General features: G+C 35.7%; 3 protein-coding genes across 6 annotated transcripts in view; 1 reads left to right on the forward strand and 2 right to left on the reverse strand.

Moving 5' to 3' along the window:
- LOC18791589 lies at positions 1,023-2,610 on the reverse strand. 3 transcript variants are annotated; one of them, XM_020555170.1, is made up of 6 exons: positions 2,216-2,610; positions 2,102-2,112; positions 1,938-2,004; positions 1,792-1,836; positions 1,446-1,543; positions 1,023-1,245 (listed from the first exon to the last, which is right to left on the reverse strand). In XM_020555170.1, the coding sequence occupies exons 3-6, from the start codon at positions 1,989-1,991 to the stop codon at positions 1,170-1,172; spliced, it is 273 nt and encodes a 90-aa protein (XP_020410759.1). In that variant the 5' UTR covers positions 1,992-2,004; positions 2,102-2,112; positions 2,216-2,610; the 3' UTR covers positions 1,023-1,169. The 3 variants fall into 3 exon arrangements, with proteins under 3 accessions (XP_020410759.1, XP_020410758.1, XP_007223829.1); XM_020555169.1 differs by having other exon boundaries at positions 2,102-2,608; XM_007223767.2 differs by lacking the exon at positions 2,102-2,112 and having other exon boundaries at positions 2,216-2,604.
- Positions 2,913-8,451, reverse strand: LOC18790242 (polygalacturonase At1g48100). 2 transcript variants are annotated; one of them, XM_020555168.1, is made up of 8 exons: positions 8,311-8,451; positions 6,165-6,394; positions 5,364-5,807; positions 4,815-4,982; positions 4,648-4,692; positions 4,333-4,540; positions 4,149-4,230; positions 2,948-3,742 (listed from the first exon to the last, which is right to left on the reverse strand). In XM_020555168.1, exons 3-8 carry the CDS (start codon positions 5,796-5,798, stop codon positions 3,241-3,243), a joined length of 1,440 nt encoding a protein of 479 aa, XP_020410757.1. In that variant the 5' UTR covers positions 5,799-5,807; positions 6,165-6,394; positions 8,311-8,451; the 3' UTR covers positions 2,948-3,240. The 2 variants fall into 2 exon arrangements, with proteins under 2 accessions (XP_007223106.2, XP_020410757.1); XM_007223044.2 differs by lacking the exon at positions 6,165-6,394 and having other exon boundaries at positions 2,913-3,742.
- Positions 12,578-23,004, forward strand: part of LOC18789557 — a 36,290-nt gene continuing 25,863 nt past the window's right edge. The window contains 19 exon segments of the mRNA XM_020554180.1: positions 12,578-13,200; positions 14,521-14,602; positions 14,851-14,954; positions 15,057-15,152; positions 15,299-15,343; positions 15,849-15,899; positions 16,604-16,707; positions 16,869-16,986; positions 17,384-17,485; positions 17,659-17,859; positions 18,205-18,362; positions 18,724-18,882; positions 19,821-19,913; positions 20,107-20,458; positions 20,768-20,881; positions 21,063-21,158; positions 21,255-21,322; positions 22,507-22,627; positions 22,710-22,931. Coding sequence (XP_020409769.1) covers positions 13,186-13,200; positions 14,521-14,602; positions 14,851-14,954; positions 15,057-15,152; positions 15,299-15,343; positions 15,849-15,899; positions 16,604-16,707; positions 16,869-16,986; positions 17,384-17,485; positions 17,659-17,859; positions 18,205-18,362; positions 18,724-18,882; positions 19,821-19,913; positions 20,107-20,458; positions 20,768-20,881; positions 21,063-21,158; positions 21,255-21,322; positions 22,507-22,627; positions 22,710-22,931 — 2,301 coding nt within the window. The 5' untranslated portion in view covers positions 12,578-13,185.

Below are 23,004 nucleotides of genomic sequence, written 5' to 3' on the forward strand. Positions count from 1 at the left end.
TTTTTTTTGCCAAATGAAGAAACTATACACCTATTGGCATCCATTTTTGTTCTCCAAGCCCAAGTTATTTCACTTCTAAAGAAGACTACAATGTAGCATCTTCATCTTTCCAATGGGAAATGATGGTATCGATGGGCGAATCATGATTTTGTTAATTAATGGTGTCTGGAACCTGGAAGGCAAGATTCCAATGCACGTAACAACTACAAGAATTTATTTTTATTTTTTTTGCCAGAACAACTACAAGATTCACTCTTATAAATTTTTTTTGTCAATGCAAGGCAGAGAAACAACGTCTGAACTGTTATAAATATTCTCTCTTCATTTCCTTTTGGGGGAGTGGCTGACACTGTTAAAATTCTCGGTGACATCGTTTTGCACATCAGGAACCTATATTCTCGCTCTCTATACAACTCCGTACTCTTACTAGACTCTATCTTGTGAGAATGCGGAGGCTCCTCAGAGAGTGCGATTCGCGTTACCCTTTACAGATTTGGAGAGGCAAAGTAAGATGAGTGGCCACAGCTCTCCCATGTTAACCTTCAAGATTGACGCGTATATGAGGTCCCTACTCCATAGTTTTCACTTGCAATCAAATGATGTTGTGTGGTAGTTTTCACAGCATTTGACTTGGGACTCAGTGGGAAACTTTTTCTACATAACTTCACTAGCAGTGTAGGTCCCTTGGCTACTCATTACTATTGTTTTGCCTGACTGGATGCCGTGCATGTTTAGTTGCTGATTTTGATGAAATTCTCTTGGGAGAGCTTGCAAGGTAGCAGCTGGAGAAGTTCCTCTCCTATCAAATATGGCAACATTGTCTCTAACATCTCTCATAAAAAATGTCAGAGTTTTGCTCGGCCATCGACGGACATCATCGACCATCAGCTTTCCTCAAAATGTTAAGAGGAATTAGAAACATATGATGATTAGATTATAAGTTGGGATAGCAAATTGGTAATTCCTGCTTGCACAGGTTTATAGTTTGTTTCCTTGTTTGGTATGCAGAAAGTCCACTTCAGTAACTTCCAAAGAAACCAAGCATTCAGACTTCATAAAAAGGCAAAATAGCATTAAATCTTACATCGACGGTATCACTTATTTTGCTGCCAAAAATTCACCCAATACAACAAACTGGAACCTCAGAAAGAAAACTGAAAACCTTGACATCAAGAGCTGCTGAATTTACGACCAGACAGCCTCTCGGACTCGAATAGTATATGATTTATAAGTCCCCTTGCGGCACTGAGAACCAAGGAAGACAGATTAAAATTTTGAATTACAAAGATTCCATCAAGAAACTTGAATAAGAAATGCATTGTATGCAAGTCTTTGTGCGCATTATTTGAAGAACTGGTCATCAATTAGCTTTCAAATCAACCCATGAAGCATGATATACAAAAAAGTCGAAAATGAGAGTTGAGAAAACAATCAAATATACTTACTCATCCTTCAACTTTTGAATCTTCTCTGGATCTGTCTCAAGCATATGTTTCTTGAACTGCTGCCGCACCATATCAACCACAAGTTCCGTATTGTGTTGCTGCATCATTAACAAAACAAGAACCCAAATTCAATTTCAACAAGTTTGGATAGATTTTGTTAGAGTGTACATTTATGTTGCATTTGATTGATCAATTTCCTAAAATCAGGGAAGATGCATTTCCTTAAAAAATCTGGGACAATTGCTTCTTAAGAACTGATTAAAATCTCATTGAGAAACAACAACTAACACATTTTTCACTAAGAAAAAGATGTGCGTGGGTGTGTGTGAGAGAGAACTTTGCATACCCGATGACCAACATATTTAGCTCTTCGAAGACACTCGCGGTAAAGCTACAACGACAAACGATCATTTAAGCTCAAAAAATGGCAAGCAAAATGATTAAATTTTTGGATATAAACAGTGAGGAAATCAAGACTTTTCCGATACTAACTCTGATCACATTATTCGCGAGCTCAGGAGGCAATGCGGTTTGCAGAGACGGCATGTTCTTATTTTTCCTGTACAAAAATCCCAATCACAATCAACACAGTCAAATATTATGGATTTATAATCGGCACGCAATGCAGTAATTCACAGAGGCAAACTGTCGAACACCTTGCGGGCAACTTCAAGCATGCCGCGATGAAACAATGAAATGCATAGATCGATATCAGGAAGAGGTAAGAATCGAAATCGGTGGAAGCGGCAGAGACAGAATGTGTTTGTTACCTGCGACTGTGCGAGAGTGAGTCGGTGACTTAGAGCCCAACGGCAAAACTCAATTCGACTGCTGCAGCGGAAATGGTTTGACTATTTGCGTCGTTGGGTCGGGCTAATACAAGGTTATCTCAATACATACGACATGTCGTACAGCAGTCATTCTTTTTTCTTTTTTTTTTAACAAGCAATAATCTAAAGTACTGAGAGAGAGAATCTCTCACACGCACTATCAAGGTATCATGGGGGTTTGAACCTGGGACTATTGGTATGCAAGTCAATTCCACTCGGCTAAACCCTCTTGGCCAATCATGCATTTTATTCTTCTTTTTTTTTGCTTTTAATGTTTTTTTTCCAAATATCATCCATTTTCAGTTGAGCCTTTAGTTTTCTTTTTGGCTTAAATCAAGACTTCAATTTGAGAATTTAATTTTTGGGAACATTTGAATTTTGGACTATCGATTACGTAAGTTCTTATTTGAATGTGTGATCTAGATTTTACAGTATAATAATACAATATTATAAGTCTGACAAAATAACATCACCCACCATTTATCTATCCAATTACATCACTTGAGCTAAAACTTACGGGCAAATTTGATCCGGTTGGATGCTTGTGGAACATGTTTTGTTGATATTTTTCACACATGATGCTAATGGACAAGGCTAGAACCCAAAGGTTGGGTTGATTAAACGTACACCCTTCACATTACTATAAAACAGAAAGCATCCATTGAATAGTTACACATAGGTGGTCATGAAATTCTTAACTGTTACTAAAAATACATTATCCATATAATGCCAATACATGTAAGCACTCAATCTCATTACAATATTTGTAGGGCCAAAAAAGAAGACCCAAATGGTAAATCACATCATCACACAATAAGGGGGAAAGCCCAAATAGGGATGGGAGCCTAAGTAGTAAATTTCAAGACCCATATCAGATAAATGGCTCTTGGGCTCTATACAGTAAAACAGTAAATTTTACTATAAATATAGAAATAACCCAACCCAAAAGTAAATTAAATTTTACCCTAGCAAGTATACTGGGACACCTCAGCCACACTCTCAGGCTCTCCATCCCGCAAGCAATCAATTGGAGGTATAGTGGCTGTTTCTTGAGTCCCATAAGCATTCCAACAAAATGGATCATCCATCAACTCTCCTTCATGTGGGTAAAGCTCAACTTCCGAGAGTGTGATGTTTGTACAAGCCACCGTGTCACTGCAAGCAAAGTGAATTGGAGGCCTCCTCACATCATATGTGCCCTTTATGTTTCTATATGTCAAGTCTGTGACATAAACTGCCGAAGTTTCGTTTCGACAGGCCTTTGATAGGCAGTAATATTGGTCTACTAGTAGGCAATTCATCACATTCTCCATTTGAATGTTCTCAAATACTATGGCGGATACGCAGCCCGTCCCGCCTTGCCATGTCTTGATTCTGACTCCATTATCGGATTCCCTTATGATAGTGTCACGCACTGTTATGTTGGAAACACATGCTTGGGAATTGTGCACACCAAGACTCCCAATGCTGCAAAAAATGGAATGTGATTAATGGTCATTTAGGAAGCATTTGAAAACTAATTGAAACCGGGTAATACTAGCTAGAGTGACCACATTAATTGATCATCTTGTACATAGTAAATAGGATTTATTTCGTTCGTCGCATAATGTAATTTGAAAATGTGATCTCTTTAACATTACTCGTTGAAAAAGCTGTTTTTCTATTTTAACTATGTGGAACTTAGAAAAAGTTTTTCATGTAGTACTTGTTTTAAAAAGGTAAAGTTAAAGCCAATCCAGTTGTTAGAGTGATTACCAAATAATAAGCAACCTTTTTGCCGAAGAAGTTAAGAAGGCAACTTTTGGACTCAAAACGGATGGTAATTGGCAGGTGGCAACGAAAGAGAGAAATTTATTGAGAGAGTATATTATACCTAATCCCGTGACTTGGCCCACAAGTGACACCTCTTATATCAACATTGGCACATCCAGTTCCTATTGAAATGCAATCATCACCTGTTTAAATCATGCCAATTTATTAATTAATTATATATAATTAACACATAATAATACAAAAGGTAAATTTTAAATATAAAAAAACATTTTCCATTTTCTTACCATTGCTAATCATAGAGTCATATATGCCAACAGATTTTGTGTTCTCTATGTGGATCCCATCTGTGTTGGGGCTAAGCTTTGGTGAGGAAATGGACAGCTTCTCAATCTGTACACCTTCACAGCCATCAAACTTCATGTGGAACTGAGGACTGTTTTGGATTCTTAACCCCTTAACCACCAAATTGTTGCTCATGAAGAATCTAATTAACTGAACAATTCCAAAAAAAAAAAAAAACAAGAAGAACAAGTTACCATTTGATTTTACAACACATTTATAACTGCTGCTTGAATTTGACTGTGGATAATTTCACTTACAGCAGGGCTGTCACATTGTCCTGGCAATGTGGATCCATTAGGACCCTGAAGTAGTAATAAGATCAGAGTTAATATTGGCATTTAAAAACCAAAAAGTTTACATGAAAAATAAAATTAAAAGAAAGGAAAAGAAAAGGTAGGACCAGCTGCTTGGTGAATTAAATTACCCTGTGAGGCTTGCATGGGAGATCCCACCACTTTTGGCCATTGCCTTCAATGGTTCCACTCCCAGTGAAAGTCATTTTGTCAAGCCTGTAAAACACAAGCCACTGTTTTTGGCTGTCTCCTTTAGGCCAAGTCTGAGGCCCCTCTGGCGGCATCAGAATCCCATCTACCTGTTTCACATTCGAACCTCGGTTACCAATTTTAGAAAATTAATTAATGAACCAAATTTCACAGAAATGTAGTTTTAAGAGTTCGGATCCTTTCCTGCTGTTTTTTTTTTTCAGACACAAGCGATATTAAAGGGGGTGATTCGAAAAGGACCTCTCAAATATAGAAGTAACTGCTATTAACCACTTTACTGGTGTTTTTTGTGTTGATAATTGCACTTGTATCTAAACCTGAGACGTTTTACTCCAAACCCAAAATGGGGTCTTTTCGTTTTCAATTATTTTGATTAATGCAACAACTGTCATTGACAGCTAGATGAACTCATTTTAGAACACAAGACATTTGTGTAAAAGAAAAATGAAAAAAATAAAATAAAATCTTACTTGGAATACCAGTCCAGGCTGGCAAGGACCTGAGAAGATGGTTGAAGTAATTTTGAAGCTGTAATCTGCAGGAGCGAAAACCACACCAGATTCTACAGCACAGGCTTCTTTCCAAGCCGCTCTAAATGCAGCAGTGTCATCAGCAGAGCCATCACCAACTGCCCCATAATTCATGACATTGAACACACAATCTGAAGAACCAGAAGAATTATTTCCAGGGTCCTCAGGGTAAGGGTCTGAGGGCACATTTGGAAGAGGAGGAGGGCTGAGGCTTGGGGTTGAAGGAGCAACTGGCTCTCCAGCGTCAGGGGAAGGAGCAGGGGAGCTTTTGTTCCTCTTGTGGAAATGATATCTTCCTTCCACGTTGCTTGAGTTTTGGAAGATCATTAGACTCAATGCGATCCATAGGACCATAAACCAGTGAATTGGCTCCATGCCTTTGCTCTGAGAAAATTACCAAAAAGCACTTTTAAGAAAAGCTAGCAAATGAGATAGAAGAAGAAAGTGGCCTGGCATTGAGGACCAGTTGAAAGACTGGCTCTAATTTATACTCAAAATTATAAGTTTCCACAGTGAATTGTTTTCATGCATGTATATATAAAGTCCTATACGTGTCAACTTCAGGCTGAATGAAAAAAGAAAAAATATATACATACATATATATATATATATATATATATCGTGGTGTCTAGGAAACTGGTTGGAGGCTTTTATGGGGATTTTGGAATTTGGTCTTCTGTTGCAATCTTGTGGACTGTTACTCTTTGTTCTCTAGCAGATTTATTTATAATGATCTCTTACCTTTTTTTTTCTCTGATGCTATATATTTCGTTTGGTTTTGGTTCTGCGCCATGTGGTCCTGCAGGGATTCTAGTTTCGTCTCCATTTTTTTGTTTTCTTGGCAGTTGATGTTTTCTTAGACACCAAACACAAACACATGGCACGTTCTGAGATGAGCTTGGGAGGAACTTTGCTTTTGCAGTTCTGAGCTTGTGAACTGCTCTGAGGCTCAAGTTTCCTGAATCAGTGTGCTGCAGCAACCATATTTTTGTTTTCATTTATAGATTTTATACAAAAACTTTTTTTTTTCTGTTAACTTGCAGTGCTCTGTGTAAACATAAGCAATTTCTGCTGGCAGGGTTTCTTGGATTGGTGGTAAGCAACTCAGGAAAGATAATTTTTGAACCCTAAAAGACATAATCAATTATATTTTTGTTCTGTTGGACTGTTATGCTAAATATTTTTACTGGTTGCCAAAAAATTCACTGTCCACTAAGCTTTTGGCATCATATTTCACTGACAGTAAGTAAATTTTGTGACATTTATATATGAAGCAAAGATGCAAGAGCATGTATGATATATCCATAGTATATGAATGCAATATGCAACCACTCAAGTCAGATATAGTCACGAAGAAACGGAAAAATAAATAGAAATAGAAATAGAAACTATTCATTTTGACAAAATAGATAACTTCAAGCCAACGGGGTATAGTTATTGGTCTCAAGTTCGAACCTTCATGATATCCGTGGAGTATGTGTGTAAGAAATTCTTCTTTCTTGTAGTTTAAACTATTACTTGTACTAAAAACAAAAGAGTAAACTCCAACATTTATGTACAAAAGAGTAAACTCCAACATTTATGTACGTGGGTGGGATGTGTCCATTCAACTTGATACATTATTGTGTGAGTTATATTACATGGAAAAATGGGACCTACAAATTTTAACATTAAGATTTAGTTGTATATACTTCAATTTGCTAAACGGAAGTACAAAAATAGTTCACTACCTGAACAAACATATATATGTACACAAATATGTTTGTATATATATATAGTCTTTTTTTATTGAGGGACACCCTTTAGGTTTTTATGAATTTTTTTTCAACAATCTAAATTTTTTATTTTTTAAATATACATTCATAGATAATCCTTGTAAAAAAATTAGACAAATTGAAACCGTTTTGATATCCAATTGTATCCTACAAAATCAATTAATACAATGCTTCGAGAAAGTACTAAAATTTCAATAATTCAATTGAGTGGTCAAATGATATCAGATTCAAGTGATTTTTTGTAAAAATGATCTTTAAATAAATATCTATAAAATATACGATTTGGATGAGTGAAATACAATACGGAGTGGGTTCTACAAAGGTGTCCCTCAAATAAGCTTATTTGAAGAATCCCTCAATAAAAGCTATATATACCTTAAGCAGATATGTAGAACTATAACCTTCTATTAATGCATATATTTTTCTCTGCTTTTCAACAAAAAATACGTTTCATATCAGACTCTCTTTAATTACTCTAGTTAATTAACCACATCATTAAATAACTAATCAATAATCAAATTCTGTTTGAAATGCTTTGTTCTGTCATCTCAGGGAATTTTACAAGTAAATGTCATGTCATAAATATTCAGTACAGTATTCATGTGACATAGAGATCAGAAGAGAGAGCGATTTTTGTAAGGTTTTTTGGAATGTAGGGATGAGATGAGAGAATAAAATATAGCTGCAAGAGGAAAGGATTGAGAGGAGATTGGGTGAATGTGGTTTTGATGTAAAAGCAATAAGTCTCTCGTGACTCTTGATTGTTGTTTTGCTCTTTTTGTGGTTGTGGCCATCGAAGTAGGAAAGCATGTAGTAGGTTCCCGACAACAATGTTAAAACCATTCACGGGTCCATTCAAACCCTCCCTGTGATCTAGATAGTTCTGATCCATAAACCCTAACGTCCAAACCAACTTCTATGCCTCAAGTGACCTTACTTAAACCGCAATAAGCATGCTACTTATCGGTAATCATATTCCATACAATTTAACATACTATCTTAAAGAAAATTTCACTAAATCAAACATGTTTAACAATCTCACAAGATAATATATCGGATGATTAGAAATAGATTTTTGAACTATCACATTACAACAAACAACAAGTATTCACCTGATTGCTTGCAGTGCTTGATTCTTCGTCTGATGCTTGATTACGCTTCTCCCTCGCACCATGCAAATTATGAAATTAAGCCAATGAGGTTTCTTGTAACATAACGTAAGGTGGTGCTACCTAATTAGACTGCATTGCAAGTGTATGACTTAGCTTGTAAAAATGCAAGTGTGGAGGTCGCTTTTATAGAGGTTAGATTTTGTAGTGGAAATTTGGAAGCATGGGAATGCGTACGTGCATAATAAGGCGCATGTGTTTGTCTTAGTCTTTCACGTGCCAACTCTCACGGGTGAGCTCAAAGCTAATGAGAGGCTTTGTGACAAAAATTTGTGCCGCACTTTCTGAAATTGTGTGATTGGGCTGATCTGTGGTTTTCAGCTATGACACGTACGACTGTCGATTTTGCACTCGCCTCACGCTGTTGGTCGACAAACCACATGGGCATGCCCACGTGTCACGCTGTTGTAGGTTGGAAGCTTGTGGGACATACCAAACCACTCGATGGAAGTGTGAAAAGAAAAGGGTTTTGTATCAAAGTTCCAAAAACAAAATTTCACATGCAGCTATAAGTCGATTTTGCTGAAGCTCAATACATGAATGGAAGCAACCAGAGCGCAGCACGTGGCAGCTGGGAATTCACGGGATAGTGTTTCTGTGTGTCACGGGTGAGGGAAGGATTAAGCTTTTTAATTCGGTTATTAGTTTAATTCAGTTTGGTTTAAAATGCTTAGTAGATGTGTTAGTGTGGATCCAAAGCATAAAACAGAAGTTGCCGCTTTACAGAAAAGCATAAACAAGAGTTGGGTATCATTGTCGCAATCACATTCACACCTAGAAAGATTTGGTACTTTTTAATTTTTATAATATTTTATGGGCCATAAATTAAACGTACTTTTGTCGTATACTTTTGTAATGATTGATATATTTAAGAGGAGAAACCTGAAATCATTCTTATGGGTATTTTATTTTGTTAATTATGTTGATGGAACTGTCAATCTGAATAATAAATTACAATGAAAAATAACGTATCACAATTATCACTCATATTGATTATCATATTGAAGATTATTCATCGTATTTTTCTGTGTAACTTTTCTTCTTGTTCTTCCCTTGTTGATTGAAGAACCTCGTCTTAACAATAAAAAAATGCACCCCAAATGCATTTCCCTACATGGACAAAATTAACTCTTAATTAACTAAGCTAAACAAGCATGCATTGCCACTCTAGCTCTGGCTGGGTTGCGCTTGCGATGCTATATTCTATAATTTCATTGGAATAATATGCTTTGTAGGCAGATCTGTCTTTTTTCACTTGCAACATACATAATGAGGTTAGTCACACAGCTGGTAAACGTATCTAGAGCTGGCAATCACGGATTGGGCTCTCTCTCCCTCGCACCCTTTTTAAAATTATTTTATAGATATATGTTTTATATTTCTAAGATGAATAAAATACAAGAGAGAAGCCCCAAGGGACGGACCCAGGTTTTATATTTTTAATATATGTTTTATATTTTGATGGTCAAACTAACAAAATTTGACAGAACGACTCAATTGGAATGGATACGAAAGTTGGATGATCTCATTGCTTAAAAAAAATTTAAAGTTACGTGACTCAATTGAAACTTGGAGTAAAATTTAGGGGCCTCTACAGTTAAAAACTCTTTCAGAAAATTAAGAATTCTATAGTCATGACCTTATATGTGGCCTTTAGGTGAGGTCCTATTTCTTAACTGTTGGATTAAATTAGTTAGTTTGATCCAACGGTTAAGAGATAGGATCTCATCTAAAGGTCGTAGATAAGGTCCTCACTATAGAATGACTATTTAGAAAATACATTTTAGCTGGGTACAACTACAAGGCCCATATTTTGGGTACAATTAGAAGGCCCATGTTTTGTCCTGCCCATTTAAGTCTTGATGGGCCATAACGACAATTTGTGTTGGCTCAATGAGTCATGAGCCACCCACAAGTATAGCAATGCCAATTGCGATGATTTCCAACTCCAGCATCCAGGAAATGGGCCGCTAAAACCGGACCAATTGGCGCTTGGGTAGCGAGCTTGGTGGCCTCGTGATTACACGTGTCAAATAGCAAACCCTTCTCTGTTATGTGGATTATGACTTTCGTTTTTCGACCACTATGGATATTCGGCATTATTATTTTAATTTCTAGGACAAGGAATGAGCTATAAATTAATTGGACCGACTGAGAGCACTTTTATTTCATTGTGACATGACAAAGGGTAATGACAAATACTATTTATGTGAATAGTGATTGTACTATTAATTTTTTGATGTATTCATTTTTACTTATTGTCATGACAATTTAAAGGTAACTACTATTTACATGAGATACGATGAGAGAAATTTGTATAGATTTTAGTGTGAAAAGTGAATGACATGGCTAGATATTTATAGAAATTTTTTTTTGAATTTTTTGGTATTTAAATTGGTCGCTAACGTCAACCTGCCCATGAAACAACTGAGGCAAATCTTACCTAGGTTTATAGATCCAGTTTTTACCATAGCAACTTTTCTTATAGAGTTGTTTTTGAAAGCAAAAAGAGGATGGATGAAAGTGATCTCATAGTCATAATCATAATCATAATCATGCATCCATGGCTCAAGTTAAGACACAAGACAATACTTACTCTTCCACGTAACTGCAATAAAATCATTATAGGCTAATTTCTTTTGTTTTTTTTGTAAAAGACATTAAATAAACTCATATATGTATATATGTGGCCCATACTTATATGTACGACTTTGTCTTTTGACATTATTTTGAGGCCGTGTATTGTGGGTTTGCCTGTTCAGATTGGTAAATGGATCTCTTTTATTTAACGTGTGGAACCCATGGTAAATAACTGTATATCTTTTACAGTCAAGAGAAGGAAAGGATAAAATAAAATAAAACTGTATATGTGGACAAAAAGTTGGACAAAATGTACATACAAGTTTCTTTCAAAAGCTACCAAAAGCCAATGTATATCTATAAAAATAGGTGGTCAAGGGTTGGATTTAGTTAAATTTTAATTAAAAATAAAACTGTCAGTCGAAAATCAATAGGGAGAAGCATGGATTTTTCATGGCCTATAATCACTTTTGGAACAGCTAAACTAAAAACTAGTTGGTTTGTAAATAATTATTTGAATTGTTCTACAATGTTATAAGTTACAAATTACTTTATGGGAAATTTCAAGTCATGGGACATTATTTAACTTCATTCACTATGGTTCGTATTTTGTGTTGCCTCACATTTAAGAGGAACAATAACACATTCTATTGAAAATAATAATAGTTTTCCTCAATGATAGGAATATAGTTTGAAGAATTAGAGTCCAAAAATTCAAAATTGAGAATAGTAAAATTTTATTTCAAAACATACCTTGATCAGTCATGAAGCTTGTCCTAGAATGAAAATTTGATACAAAGAGACTTTAGCTCCATAACACAAGAAATATATTTACTCACCACTTTAACCAAAAGTGCCTTCACAATCCTTCTCAACACTTGACATGTGTCTACTAGAATAATCATAGTTAACTCTTTACTTTGTATTTGATGGACCATAGTTTTGCACATAGACACGTGTCAAGTATTGAGAATGATAATAAAAGGTACACCTTAACAGTGGCGGAGGGAGCTAAGGGCCAAGGTGAGCATGTGTCCCCTTTCAAATGTTCTTTGAGGCAATGGTCTTATAATCTTATTAATACAATCATACTTTTTAAATCAAATTTTAAAGTGTCTCTTCTTTTCTTTATATTTTTCTTCTTTTCCGTTCTCACAATCATTGCTACCCTTTTCAAATTTCTCATTATCGTACTTTGACTCTAGCTTTTGTAGTGATAAATTATTGTCCGAATTTTCTTAGTGTGTATCTTTAATAAAGTACATTGCATTTGATTTTTTGTTAGAATCGGTGATGAGTAGATAGTTCATGTAACATGTAAATTAATGGAGTATATAAATTAAAATCAGGAATTTTGTATCGAGTGAAAAATTAGTTTGATTGTTACCCTAAACAAAAATATATTTCAACACATAAAGTGCCCCCTCTGTGCAAATTTTTTGACTCCACCACTGCACCTTAGGTTAAATTGGTGAGCAAAAATGCATATTAAGATTTCACATAACTCATTAATAAATCATAACTACATTTATTCACTTATCTTCAAATTATTTCCAAAATGGGAATTAACAAAAAGACAAAATAATTACTTATTTGTAAGGTTGGACGTTGTAGCCTTTGTGTGGGTGGCGTCTTTATTAATCGCTTTGTTTATGTATTCGGCTGTCTCTGATTGTCCTGCTTAATGGTTGGGACCATCCCTGTGCTTTGTTCTTGTTTCCAGGGGGTTTTGTCCTCCGTTAATGAAATATCATTTTCGACGCCACCCAAAAAAAAAAAAAAAGACAAAATCAAACGGCACCTGAACGTTTAGCGACACTACAGGTGCAATTTCAAAAGGAAAAAAGGGCAAAAATGGAAAATGAAAATAAAAATATGAGAAAAATTCTTAAAAGAAAAAGGAAAAGGACACTGCTTGAAACCAAGCACCTGAGAGTACGATATTGCGTAATTTTACCCGGTACATATATATACAGAAGAAGGGTCACTCACACGCCTTGTTACCTCTTCTAGTTCCTACACAGATTGTCCTCATTTGCTCCACTTCCTCTCTGTCATTTCCTCTCAAACCGTTCGCTTCTCTCTCTCTCTCCTGCCGCAAGGGTTTGAGTTTTCAAATTCTAATTTGACCCGGCTTCAATGGCAATGCTCGGGCGCCGATCACACTCAGTTCGCGCATTGTTTAGGTTGTGATCTCCGGCCGATCGCGTCCGGTAGGCATCGGTTCGATTCGCCGCCATGTTTGAAGCACACGTAAGGCTATTTGTTCTTCTTCTTTCGGTTTTAATTGTTAACGCCATGAATTTGACTATCTTGGTGCTCTAGTTTGATATATTTGATCGGGTTAACTTGTTTAATTCTTGAAATTTGACGAAATTCATTTATTTATTGGCTTTGCTGGATTCGTATTATTTCCTCTGTGATTTTTTCTATTTTTCCAGGTATTATGTATATGTAAGTGATTATTCAAAGGAACTCAGTATTATTATTAATCTTTAAGTCTTCATTATATGAATTGGCTGGCGTGACAGCGGAGAACTGGTTTCTTTAGAATGTTTAAGCCCTGAGAGTGTAATAGGAAGTGATTGTTCTTTCGGTTAAGATAAGCTAGTGTGCATGTTGGGATTTTTGATGGCTAGCACTCCGCAAATGACAATGCAATGGGTTGAGCATTTTGAGTTCCAAGTCTCACATACTTATAGTGTGATTTTTGAAGTTGCTCAAAAGTTGATAAACCCAATGCTTGACACGACACATAAGAATGATCATGATGAATAGTTTGGTTCGAGAGCATCACCCACACTCTCTCTCTCTCTCTCTCTCTCTCTCTCTCTATACACTATTGGTATGCGCGTGATGAAGTTGCTAGAATGAAAACATTGAAAGTGGCAAGAAAAGAATGCTTAGAATTCAAAACTGGATGTATTTTTTAACTTAAAAATCATTGGAAGATTCGAGTTCAGACTGAAAATGATATATTATGAAGTTTTTTTTCCTAACTTATAACTCCAAGGTTTTCAGTTTATAAAAAACATTATCACAACCATGTATACAATCTTAACACGCTTACCTACAATCTTAACATACTTGCCGTCAAGTCTCCTCATAAGTGGCGAGACACGAAAGGTTAGGAGTGGAAAGGATGCGTTAAAAGCAAATCAAAGTTCAATCACGATGGACCTGCGATGCACTGAGCTGACAGAGATACAATTAATGAAATTCACTGACTGCCTAAGAAACAACAGTATTCCAGTTCATATTCCGCAGAACATAAGGATATCTCTGAAATCATTGGAAATTCTTAGTCCCATAAGAAAATCACTTTCCCCGATTTTGGCTTGAAGAGCCTGTATTCCAAAATCTCTGCGTGTAATATAATTTTGTGTAAGTTTTATAATGTAGTTTAGATTTAGATTAAAATCTTGTCCTTGCTTGCAATTTTTCTTTCTTGATAACAAAAGTTATGTTTACCCTATGAAAAAACTGATTTACGTTTCAACACTAACGAACATCATGGTTGATCATATCTAGTAGCTCTACATGAAATGATAACTTATAATGCTTTGTTGGTAGGTTCTGCACTTGCTTCGAAGATATTTGGGGGAATATGTCCATGGACTCTCAGTTGAAGCTTTAAGAATCAGTGTCTGGAAAGGTCTGTATTATGACTTGAGTGGGCTTGAGCCGCATATTTTCTCATCCTTCCTACCTAATTATTTAAGATTACTACATTTGGTCATAATGTTTGTGGAACTTTTAAGCAATGTGGTTACCGTCTTTGCAAAATGTACTGGCATACAGTGGTTTAAAATGACTCGCTGATGTGGCCCTTTTTTCAAAATAATGGTTAGTGTTTTTCTTTTCCATAGGACTCTACACTCATATCTTTCCTCTAATTAACAGGTGATGTTGTTCTAAAAGATTTGAAGTTGAAAGCAGAGGCCCTAAATTCACTAAAACTTCCAGTCACTGTGAAAGCTGGTTTTATTGGTACCATTACATTAAAGGTAGAAACTTCTTCATTGGGTTTTGGTTCTTAATTTCCGTTAATCTTATGGTCCCTTTCTTTTTGATGTCCTAAATTGCCTTGTTTCTCTTATAAATCATAGGTTCCCTGGAAAAGTTTAGGCAAAGAGCCTGTGATTGTTCTCATTGACCGTGTATTCATTCTTGCTTATCCACTTACTGATGGCCGGACTCTCAAGGTAGGGTGATCTTTCTTTTGTGTGAAAAAATTATATTTCAATTGCATATTGTTGGATGTCTCTTTTCTTATGTCCTAAGATTGTCTTGTTTTACAATTACTGTCATCATCAATTTGATAATTCTACTCATTAATTTTGTTTTGCAGGAGGATGGGGAAAAACTATTTGAAGCAAAACTTCAACAGATTGAGGTGAAATTTATGTACATGTAATTGTGTCTATATATGCTCTGTCAATGTATGGTTTTGATGGACATCTCATTCATCCCACTTGTAATATTGTCTTTATTAGTAAAATTTGTGTTTCTTATAAAAATACTGGTAAAAGGAGCAAAATAGAAAATTCATATTGCGAGGATTAGAACTGGAAGAGCTTTGTCAGTTGAATTTGACAGTATAGTACGGGTCTATGACTGGCCTAGTTATCCTATATAAGGAGGTAGATAATTAAGAGTAGTTGATGTAGAAAAAAAAAGATTCAGGAAAAAAATGCATACAGCACCTATGTTCTGCCTAGTGGGTTTTCTTATACATTCAAATTGAAGTGTTCATTGGTCATGGTATATGATAGTTTTTATTTATTTATTTATAAATATTATGTTTCGATAAAATTTGCATTTTCACACAGGGGAAGTTTTCAGATTTAATCCCAAGTAAAATATTTAGAATTTTTTTCTTCTTCTTATATTGCATGCAGGAAACAGAGTCAGCGACTCTTGAAGCAATATCAAAGTCAAAGCTAGGAAGTGTATGGTTCTTAATTTTATTGATCTTTCACTTTGGGACTCTTTTATTGGTTGAACTTAATATGCATCCTGAATGGTTTTTGTAACCCCTCTCGTATATTTTGTCTTGCTTATTTCAGTATTAGTTGTCGCTGGAGTTGCCTGTGGTTTATGTTTGTGGCACATATTAGTTAGACCTGCATTTTTCTTTTATGATCTTTTTTTTTATAAGAAACACAAGACCTGCCCAAAATTCTCGTATATTTTTTAGTGAGGTAACCTAGCTAAAAATAGGTTTTGGATGAGGCCACAAACAAGATCAATCTTCTTGGCATGTAGTTTTCTCTCTCTCTTACCTCAAAATAGGTTTTGGATGAGGCCACAAACAAGATCAATCTTCTTGGCATGTAGTTCTCTCTCTCTCTCTCTCTCTCTCTCTCTCTCTCTCTCTCCCTCTCCCTCTCTCCCTCCATCTCTCTCTCTCTCTCCCTCTCTCCCTCCATCTCACTATTATCACAATTTGTGATTTATTCTTCCATTGTATTTAAGTTTTAGGAATGGAGATCTTTCTTTGAGCTTTCTCTTGTGTACTTCTGATGTAGTCATTTTTCTACTTGGTTCATTGATATACTTATCATTGTTTACTGAGTGAAATAGATGGTATAGTTTCGTTCCCATTGTTTGGGACAAAATTTAGCGGTTCGGTTGACAGCTGACTGTTTTGCAGCCACCTCCTGGAAATTCATGGCTAGGTTCCCTTATTGCTACCATTATCGGAAATTTAAAGATATCAATTAGCAATGTACATATTAGATATGAGGACTCAGTCAGGTTGGTAAAAATGTGCTTCCTTTGTTTCCTTGAAAGTCTGATATCTTTATTAATTTTGTTTACACTCAACTCAGTTTATTTCTACTTTTCTGTCTGGATAAATTGTATTCAATTTGAACATGCTCTTTGTGTGCTTCTAAAAACAACTGTTTGTTTTGTAGTAATCCAGGGCATCCATTTTGTTCGGGTGTAACTTTGGCTAAGCTTGCTGCTGTTACGATGGATGAGCAAGGGAATGAAACATTTGATACAAGTGGTGCGCTTGATAAGTTGCGGAAGGTTAGCCTAGTCTTCTGTTCTTGTGGGCCTTTTCAAGAATGCATCATCTGTGGATCACAATTTCAAATTCCACTTTGTATAATTTTCTCGATTGTTTTGATGTCTATCTGGACCAAGCCACCTAACAAAAGAAGCAAAGCCACACTTAGCTCAACTGAAAAAACCAAAAACCAGCAGCAACACTTTGCACACAACAAGAGACCAATCAAGATGAATCGCACTATGGGGAACATCCCTAAATGCTTAGATAAGGACGTCCAACCCTTGTAGCATTGCTTTGATAATTAACTTTTAAAAATGTCTATTGTGTTTTGTGGGTTTTGTATATTTTTTATGCTTTTACTAGTACATTTAATATTTAATCTTATGTTGCCTACAAATAATCTCCTTGTGACAGTCGTTGCAACTTGAAAGGCTTGCTATGTATCATGATTCAGATAGTGTTCCTTGGAAGATAGACAAGGGATGGGAAGATCTCACTCCTGAGGAATGGGTTCAGGTTTGTTCTTATGCTGCACTATTACTAGTCTGTATACTCTTTTATATTAAATGCATCTACTTTTGGTCATGTTGTATATCCTAACCAAATATTGTGTGCAACCAAAAAACCAAATATTGTGTACTTCCTAATAATTTTGCTTTCCTCTTTTCTTTGCATCTATGTTGTACTAGATATTTGAAGATGGTATAAATGAACCTGCTGATGATCGTGGAATGGTGTCTAAGTGGGCTGTAAATCGCAAGTATTTGGTGTCACCTATAAATGGAGCTCTAAAATATCACCGCGTTGGAAATCAAGAAAAAAATGATCCGGAGGTTCCATTTGAGAAAGCTTCTCTTGTCCTTAGTGATGTTTCTTTAACAATTACTGAGGTGTGCAATTTTTCCTTCCTATCCTTTGCATCCGAATTCTCACCTATTCTGCTGCTGAGAAGCAATATCTTTATATTTTTTTTACTTAATTCTTGGTGAGAGTTAATAAATGACAATTAATATTCTTTTAGGGCCTCCTTCAAATTTTAGTTTCTCTTGTTCCTCCCTCCCTCCCTCCCTCTCTCTCAACGCTTTCTTCTAATACGTACTGCTTTTCTTAACTCTCCAAGGAGAGTTTGAGGTGTTAATTTCTTCTTTTCCACATCCCATAAAATTTATTCTTTTTCATACTTTCTTGGTAAGCAGCTGCAGTGCTATAACAGATTTTCACTTGTTCTTTTTCAGGCACAATATCATGATTGGATAAAACTATTGGAAGTTGTTTCAAGATACAAGACATATGTTGAAGTTTCCCATCTAAGACCTATGGTGCCAGTTTCAGAGGGTCCTTATTTGTGGTGGCGTTATGCTGCTCAAGCAGGCCTGCAGCAGAAGAAAATGTGGTAATATATATGTTTCTGTATACTTGATAGAGAATTATTCATGTATGTACATATGTTATTGTCTATGTTTGTAGCATAGGCTGTCTACGGTCTGTTAGGTTGCCTTAATTCAAGGCTTACATGTTAGCTTAATTGTTCTTGTTCTTATTTTCTGAACATATATCTGTCAATGTTATAAACAAAAAATTGGGATTGAGTTCAAGAGTGCTTAACTTTCAGAAGATCTTTATTTTGATAAGCTTAACTTTCAGAAGTTGGTTCAACCTTTTCACCACATGCTTTTGGTATATTGCAAATTGGGAATGCACTTCTACGAATCTCCCAAAGTCGATTCTGACTTTACGCCTGTTTTCCTAATCAGTTACCGATTCTCATGGGACCGCATTCGGAGTCTCTGTCAGCTTCGTCGCCGCTACATTCAGTTGTATGCTGGTTCATTGCAACACTTGTCAAATGTTAATAATGCAGAAATTAGAGAAATTGAGAAAGATCTGGATTCTAAAGTAATTCTTTTATGGAGGTAAATGATTTAAATTGTGCATATATACCTACTCCTGTATGATTAATTCTATATTTATCTTGCCGTATGCTTCATAGTTATTATTTCAAGTTCAAAGGAACAACACTTGAGTCTGGATTAAATTTGGATTCTATTATTTATATGAAGTGCAAGAGACCTTTCCCTTCTTTTTTTCTTCTGATTTTTCAACGTATAGTCTGACAGAATAAACATACAATTGATCTTCATGGGGAAATTACAGAACATGCTCCCGGAGCCTTTATTTATTTATAAGAAATTAATTAATAAAAAAAAATAAATAAATATAAAAAAGCATTAATTTCAAAATACAGGACAAGATGTCAACTGAACTATCTAGAGTATTGAGTCAACCCCATCTGGTATGCTTGGTATGGAATGTACAAAGTGATTACCTAACGTTCCCTTATATTACTTGAAATGCCAAAGTATAAGACTATCACATGTGATTAAACTTGGAATTTAGTCTTGGGACCTGCTAGGAATTTATTTATATTGTTCAGTTCAAATTAATACAAATCGTTAAGTTATATGATTTTGTCTTCAACCCAAAAGTTACCCTTGCATGTCAGAGGTTTTGACGGGGGATAGGGCAATTTTGTCATGCTTTTGTAAGTATACCAAGACCTATCAATGTTACCCCTCCTTTCAATGTGGTAATCGGATTATCTTATTCTGAATTACTTTGCTTGACCATATAGTGTTCAATTTAAACTTTACTTTCCATGGAGGGCGTACCGAAGAGGCATTTAAGGATTTTTAAAGGATTTATGTCTTTAGCGTCTCTACGTATTTTACTTTCTTGGCTTCTTTGCTGAAGGGACCACTTTTTATGTTCTAGTAGCCTTTCTCTGTTAATATATACTATGAAAACATACATTACATTTGTACTAATTGTATGTTGGGCATGTATCATATAGGTTACTTGCACATGCAAAGGTAGAATCTGTTAAATCCAAGGAAGCAGCTGAACAGAGGTCGTTCCAGAAGAAAAGCTGGTTTTCATTTATGTGGTTAGTCTGATCCCCACCATTGCAATCTCTTTGTGTTCTGTGATTGTTCTTGGCCATGTGCTGTGCTTAAGTTATTTTTTTTTGAATAGAGTGCTTAAGTTATTTGAACCTCTGTCTTTGTGAAAAATCTGCATGCAGTTTTTATCTATGCATGCCTCCCAATTTGTTTAGTTTCACTTCTTTTTTTCCTTAGGCGTACACCTGCTGAAGGTTCTACTATTGTGGATGCTGCTGAGGGATCACAGTTACCAGAAGAAAGACTGACTAAAGAGGAATGGCAGGCAATTAATAAGTTACTGAGTTATCAACCAGATGAAGCATTGACATCACACTCAGGAAAGGATGTGCAGAATATGATCCGGTTTTTGGTAACTGTGTCTATCGGTCAAGCTGCTGCTAGGATCATTGATATAAACCAAACCGAGATTGTGTGTTGTAGATTTGAGCAACTTCAAGTGTCAACCAAGTTTAAACATCGAAGTACCTACTGTGATGTGTCATTGAAATTCTATGGTTTGTCAGCTCCAGAAGGCTCACTTGCCCAGGTTTGTTGCCACATAAATGTCAGCATTGTTATTCACAGCAATAGGTTTTAAGTTGGTGACGGGAAAATGTGATGTGAGTTCGAAACTGTTTTGTACGAATTTTTTTCTTAACTTAGTAACATTTTACAAATTGTAGGGTTTTTTTTATTATATAAAATTGTTACTTGGTACTTCATTTTTTCTCTCAAATATTGGTGGATTTCTGATATTAATTTGACATGGAATCAAAATGGTGCCGTACTTTAAATTTAAATTTGTGTTGTGCAAGGTTATTCATCTGTTCTTCCTTTCTTTTTTCTCTTTTGGCAGAGTGTCTCTAGTGAGAAGAAGGTGAATGCACTAGCTGCTAGCTTTGTGTACAATCCAGTTGGAGAGAATGTTGACTGGAGGCTGTCGGCTACAATTTCTCCCTGCCATGTCACGGTGATTGTCCAATCTTTGAATATAGGGAAATAGCAGGAGTGAAACCTACTTCAAAGAACCATCTTCTTGAAGTGGTTACTTGCATGGATCCCTAAGGCTCAATTTGGGTTTTATTTGCATTCCCCCCTTTCGTCCAACATCCCTTTTACATGGAGCTTGATGAATCTTTTTTTATTTGCAGGTTTTAATGGAAAGCTTTCATCGCTTTTTAGAATTTGTGAAAAGGAGTAATGCAGTTAGTCCTACTGTTACGTTGGAAACTGCAACTGCTTTGCAGGTAATGTTATCATCTTTGTTATTATTTTTGATTTGATATGTCTAACATGATCATAATAGTGTTGGACTACCTTTTATCCTTCATTTCTGAGAGCAGATGAAAATTGAGCAAGTTACTCGTAGAGCACAGGAGCAATTTCAAATGGTATTAGAAGAACAAAGCAGGTTAATATACATTGTTATTTCTTATTTCACTAATTAATACCTCTAGTTGTTCAGCTTTAAGTCTAAACATCTAAACTTGTTTTTTCTTTCCAACGCTCATATGTTGATCGGAAAATTATATTGGCCATAAACTGATTACGTCTCATGGTGTAAAGTATTGGGTATTCAAGGAACCAGGTGCTTTTCTTAAAAAGAATATGGTGAAGGTGGACAGTGTTGACAGAAGAAGAATTTGAGCATTAGATAAAAGTAGGGGTGTCAATGGCAGTTAGGATAAGATAAGACTGAGTAGGCTAAGACGTTGCTTTTCATGCACGATTTGAAGATCAGTACAGATGTGTTGTGGTGGTGAAAGGGAGTTGTTATGGTTAGTAGTGATCTAAGTTTAAAACTTTCCTTATGTCAAGTGGTCAAAAGTACTTGGTTGTATAGTGAAAGCGAATAATTTCTTGGTTGCTATAGTGATGTTTCCTAATAATTGTGAGTAAGAAACTGGTGACGATAAGTCCCTTGCATTTGCATTTGTATAATTAATCTGAAAAATGTTGCAGTAGAGCTCGAATATTGTTTTGCATTATCTGTGGTCAAGTGTTCATTTGATAGAGAGATGGTTTATGACATGGAGGTGAGTATTTTCTGAGGGTTGGAGCATCCTCAGCATTTAGATTTTGTAAATAGTTTCTGTAACACTGAGTTTTTAGTTTCTTGAATAGGATTGAGCTCCAAGTTTTATGGGAAACAAAACTTTCATTAACTAGAAAATAAGTACAAAAATAGTGAACAAGGAGTCCACATCTTATAAAAATTTGAAGCCTGCAACAACTCTACCCTACGAGAGATACATCAACACATTAACCATAGAATTGTAAAAAACGACAGAACAGCTGCTTTCCAATCTGATAAAATAACAAAGAAGGACAACTCTCTAAATACTGAAGTCCAAAGCTACAGACGTCCACAAAGAAGCCTAAGCACTACATGATATCCCATAAGCACTCCACTTAGAATTCAATAAGCACATTCTCAAATACCCTTTTATCCCTTACCACCCATAATACCTAGAAATTTGCCATCGTAGGTGAAAATTGGAAACGATTCTATCTCTATTTTGTTTGTATTCATTCTGTACACTCGAAAGAAAATGAGTTTTCAACTTTTGACTTACATTACTTATCCTGTTTCAGGTTTGCTCTTGATATTGACTTAGATGCTCCAAAAGTAAGAGTTCCCATAGGAACTTGTGGCTCTTCCAAATGCGATAGCCATTTTCTTTTAGATTTTGGTCATTTCACGCTGCACACCAAGGTATGCCTTTTTTTTTATGTAACTTTTAAAAATAGCCCCAGGTTGAATTTGCATTGCCTGAAATGATAAATAATCACTGCAGGATAGTCAGCCTGATGAACAGAGGCAGAACCTATATTCTCGGTTTTTTATAACTGGAAGAGATATTGCGGCCTTTTTTATGGATTCTGGTTCTGACTGTCAAAGTTGCACTTGGGATGTACCCAATAATGATAATCACCCACTTTTATCTCCTTCCCCAGACAATGTTGACAATTTTTATTCTCTCATAGATAGGTGTGGAATGGCTGTACTTGTTGATCAGGTACTTTATCTTGTCGCTCTCCTACTTTTAAAACAAATACTATTTTATGTATGAGCCCTAGTCTGGCTTCTAT

Source organism: Prunus persica, chromosome G1 (genome assembly GCF_000346465.2).
Source record: "Prunus persica cultivar Lovell chromosome G1, Prunus_persica_NCBIv2, whole genome shotgun sequence".
NCBI classification, from domain to species: domain Eukaryota; kingdom Viridiplantae; phylum Streptophyta; class Magnoliopsida; order Rosales; family Rosaceae; genus Prunus; species Prunus persica.

Excerpts from the sequence above, each read along its gene's own strand:
- LOC18791589 (XM_020555170.1), bottom strand. The coding sequence starts at position 1,991 with ATGCCGTCTCTGCAAACCGCATTGCCTCCTGAGCTCGCGAATAATGTG. Across the intron at positions 1,544-1,791 it reads CTAAATATGTTGGTCATCGG|CAACACAATACGGAACTTGT; the intron begins GTATGCAAAGTT and ends TTAATGATGCAG. Across the intron at positions 1,246-1,445 it reads ATTCAAAAGTTGAAGGATGA|TGCCGCAAGGGGACTTATAA; the intron begins GTAAGTATATTT and ends CTTGGTTCTCAG.
- LOC18790242 (XM_007223044.2), bottom strand. The coding sequence starts at position 5,798 with ATGGAGCCAATTCACTGGTTTATGGTCCTATGGATCGCATTGAGTCTA. Across the intron at positions 4,693-4,814 it reads TCCCATGCAAGCCTCACAGG|GGTCCTAATGGATCCACATT; the intron begins GTAATTTAATTC and ends TTACTACTTCAG. Across the intron at positions 4,231-4,332 it reads TGACTCTATGATTAGCAATG|GTGATGATTGCATTTCAATA; the intron begins GTAAGAAAATGG and ends TGATTTAAACAG.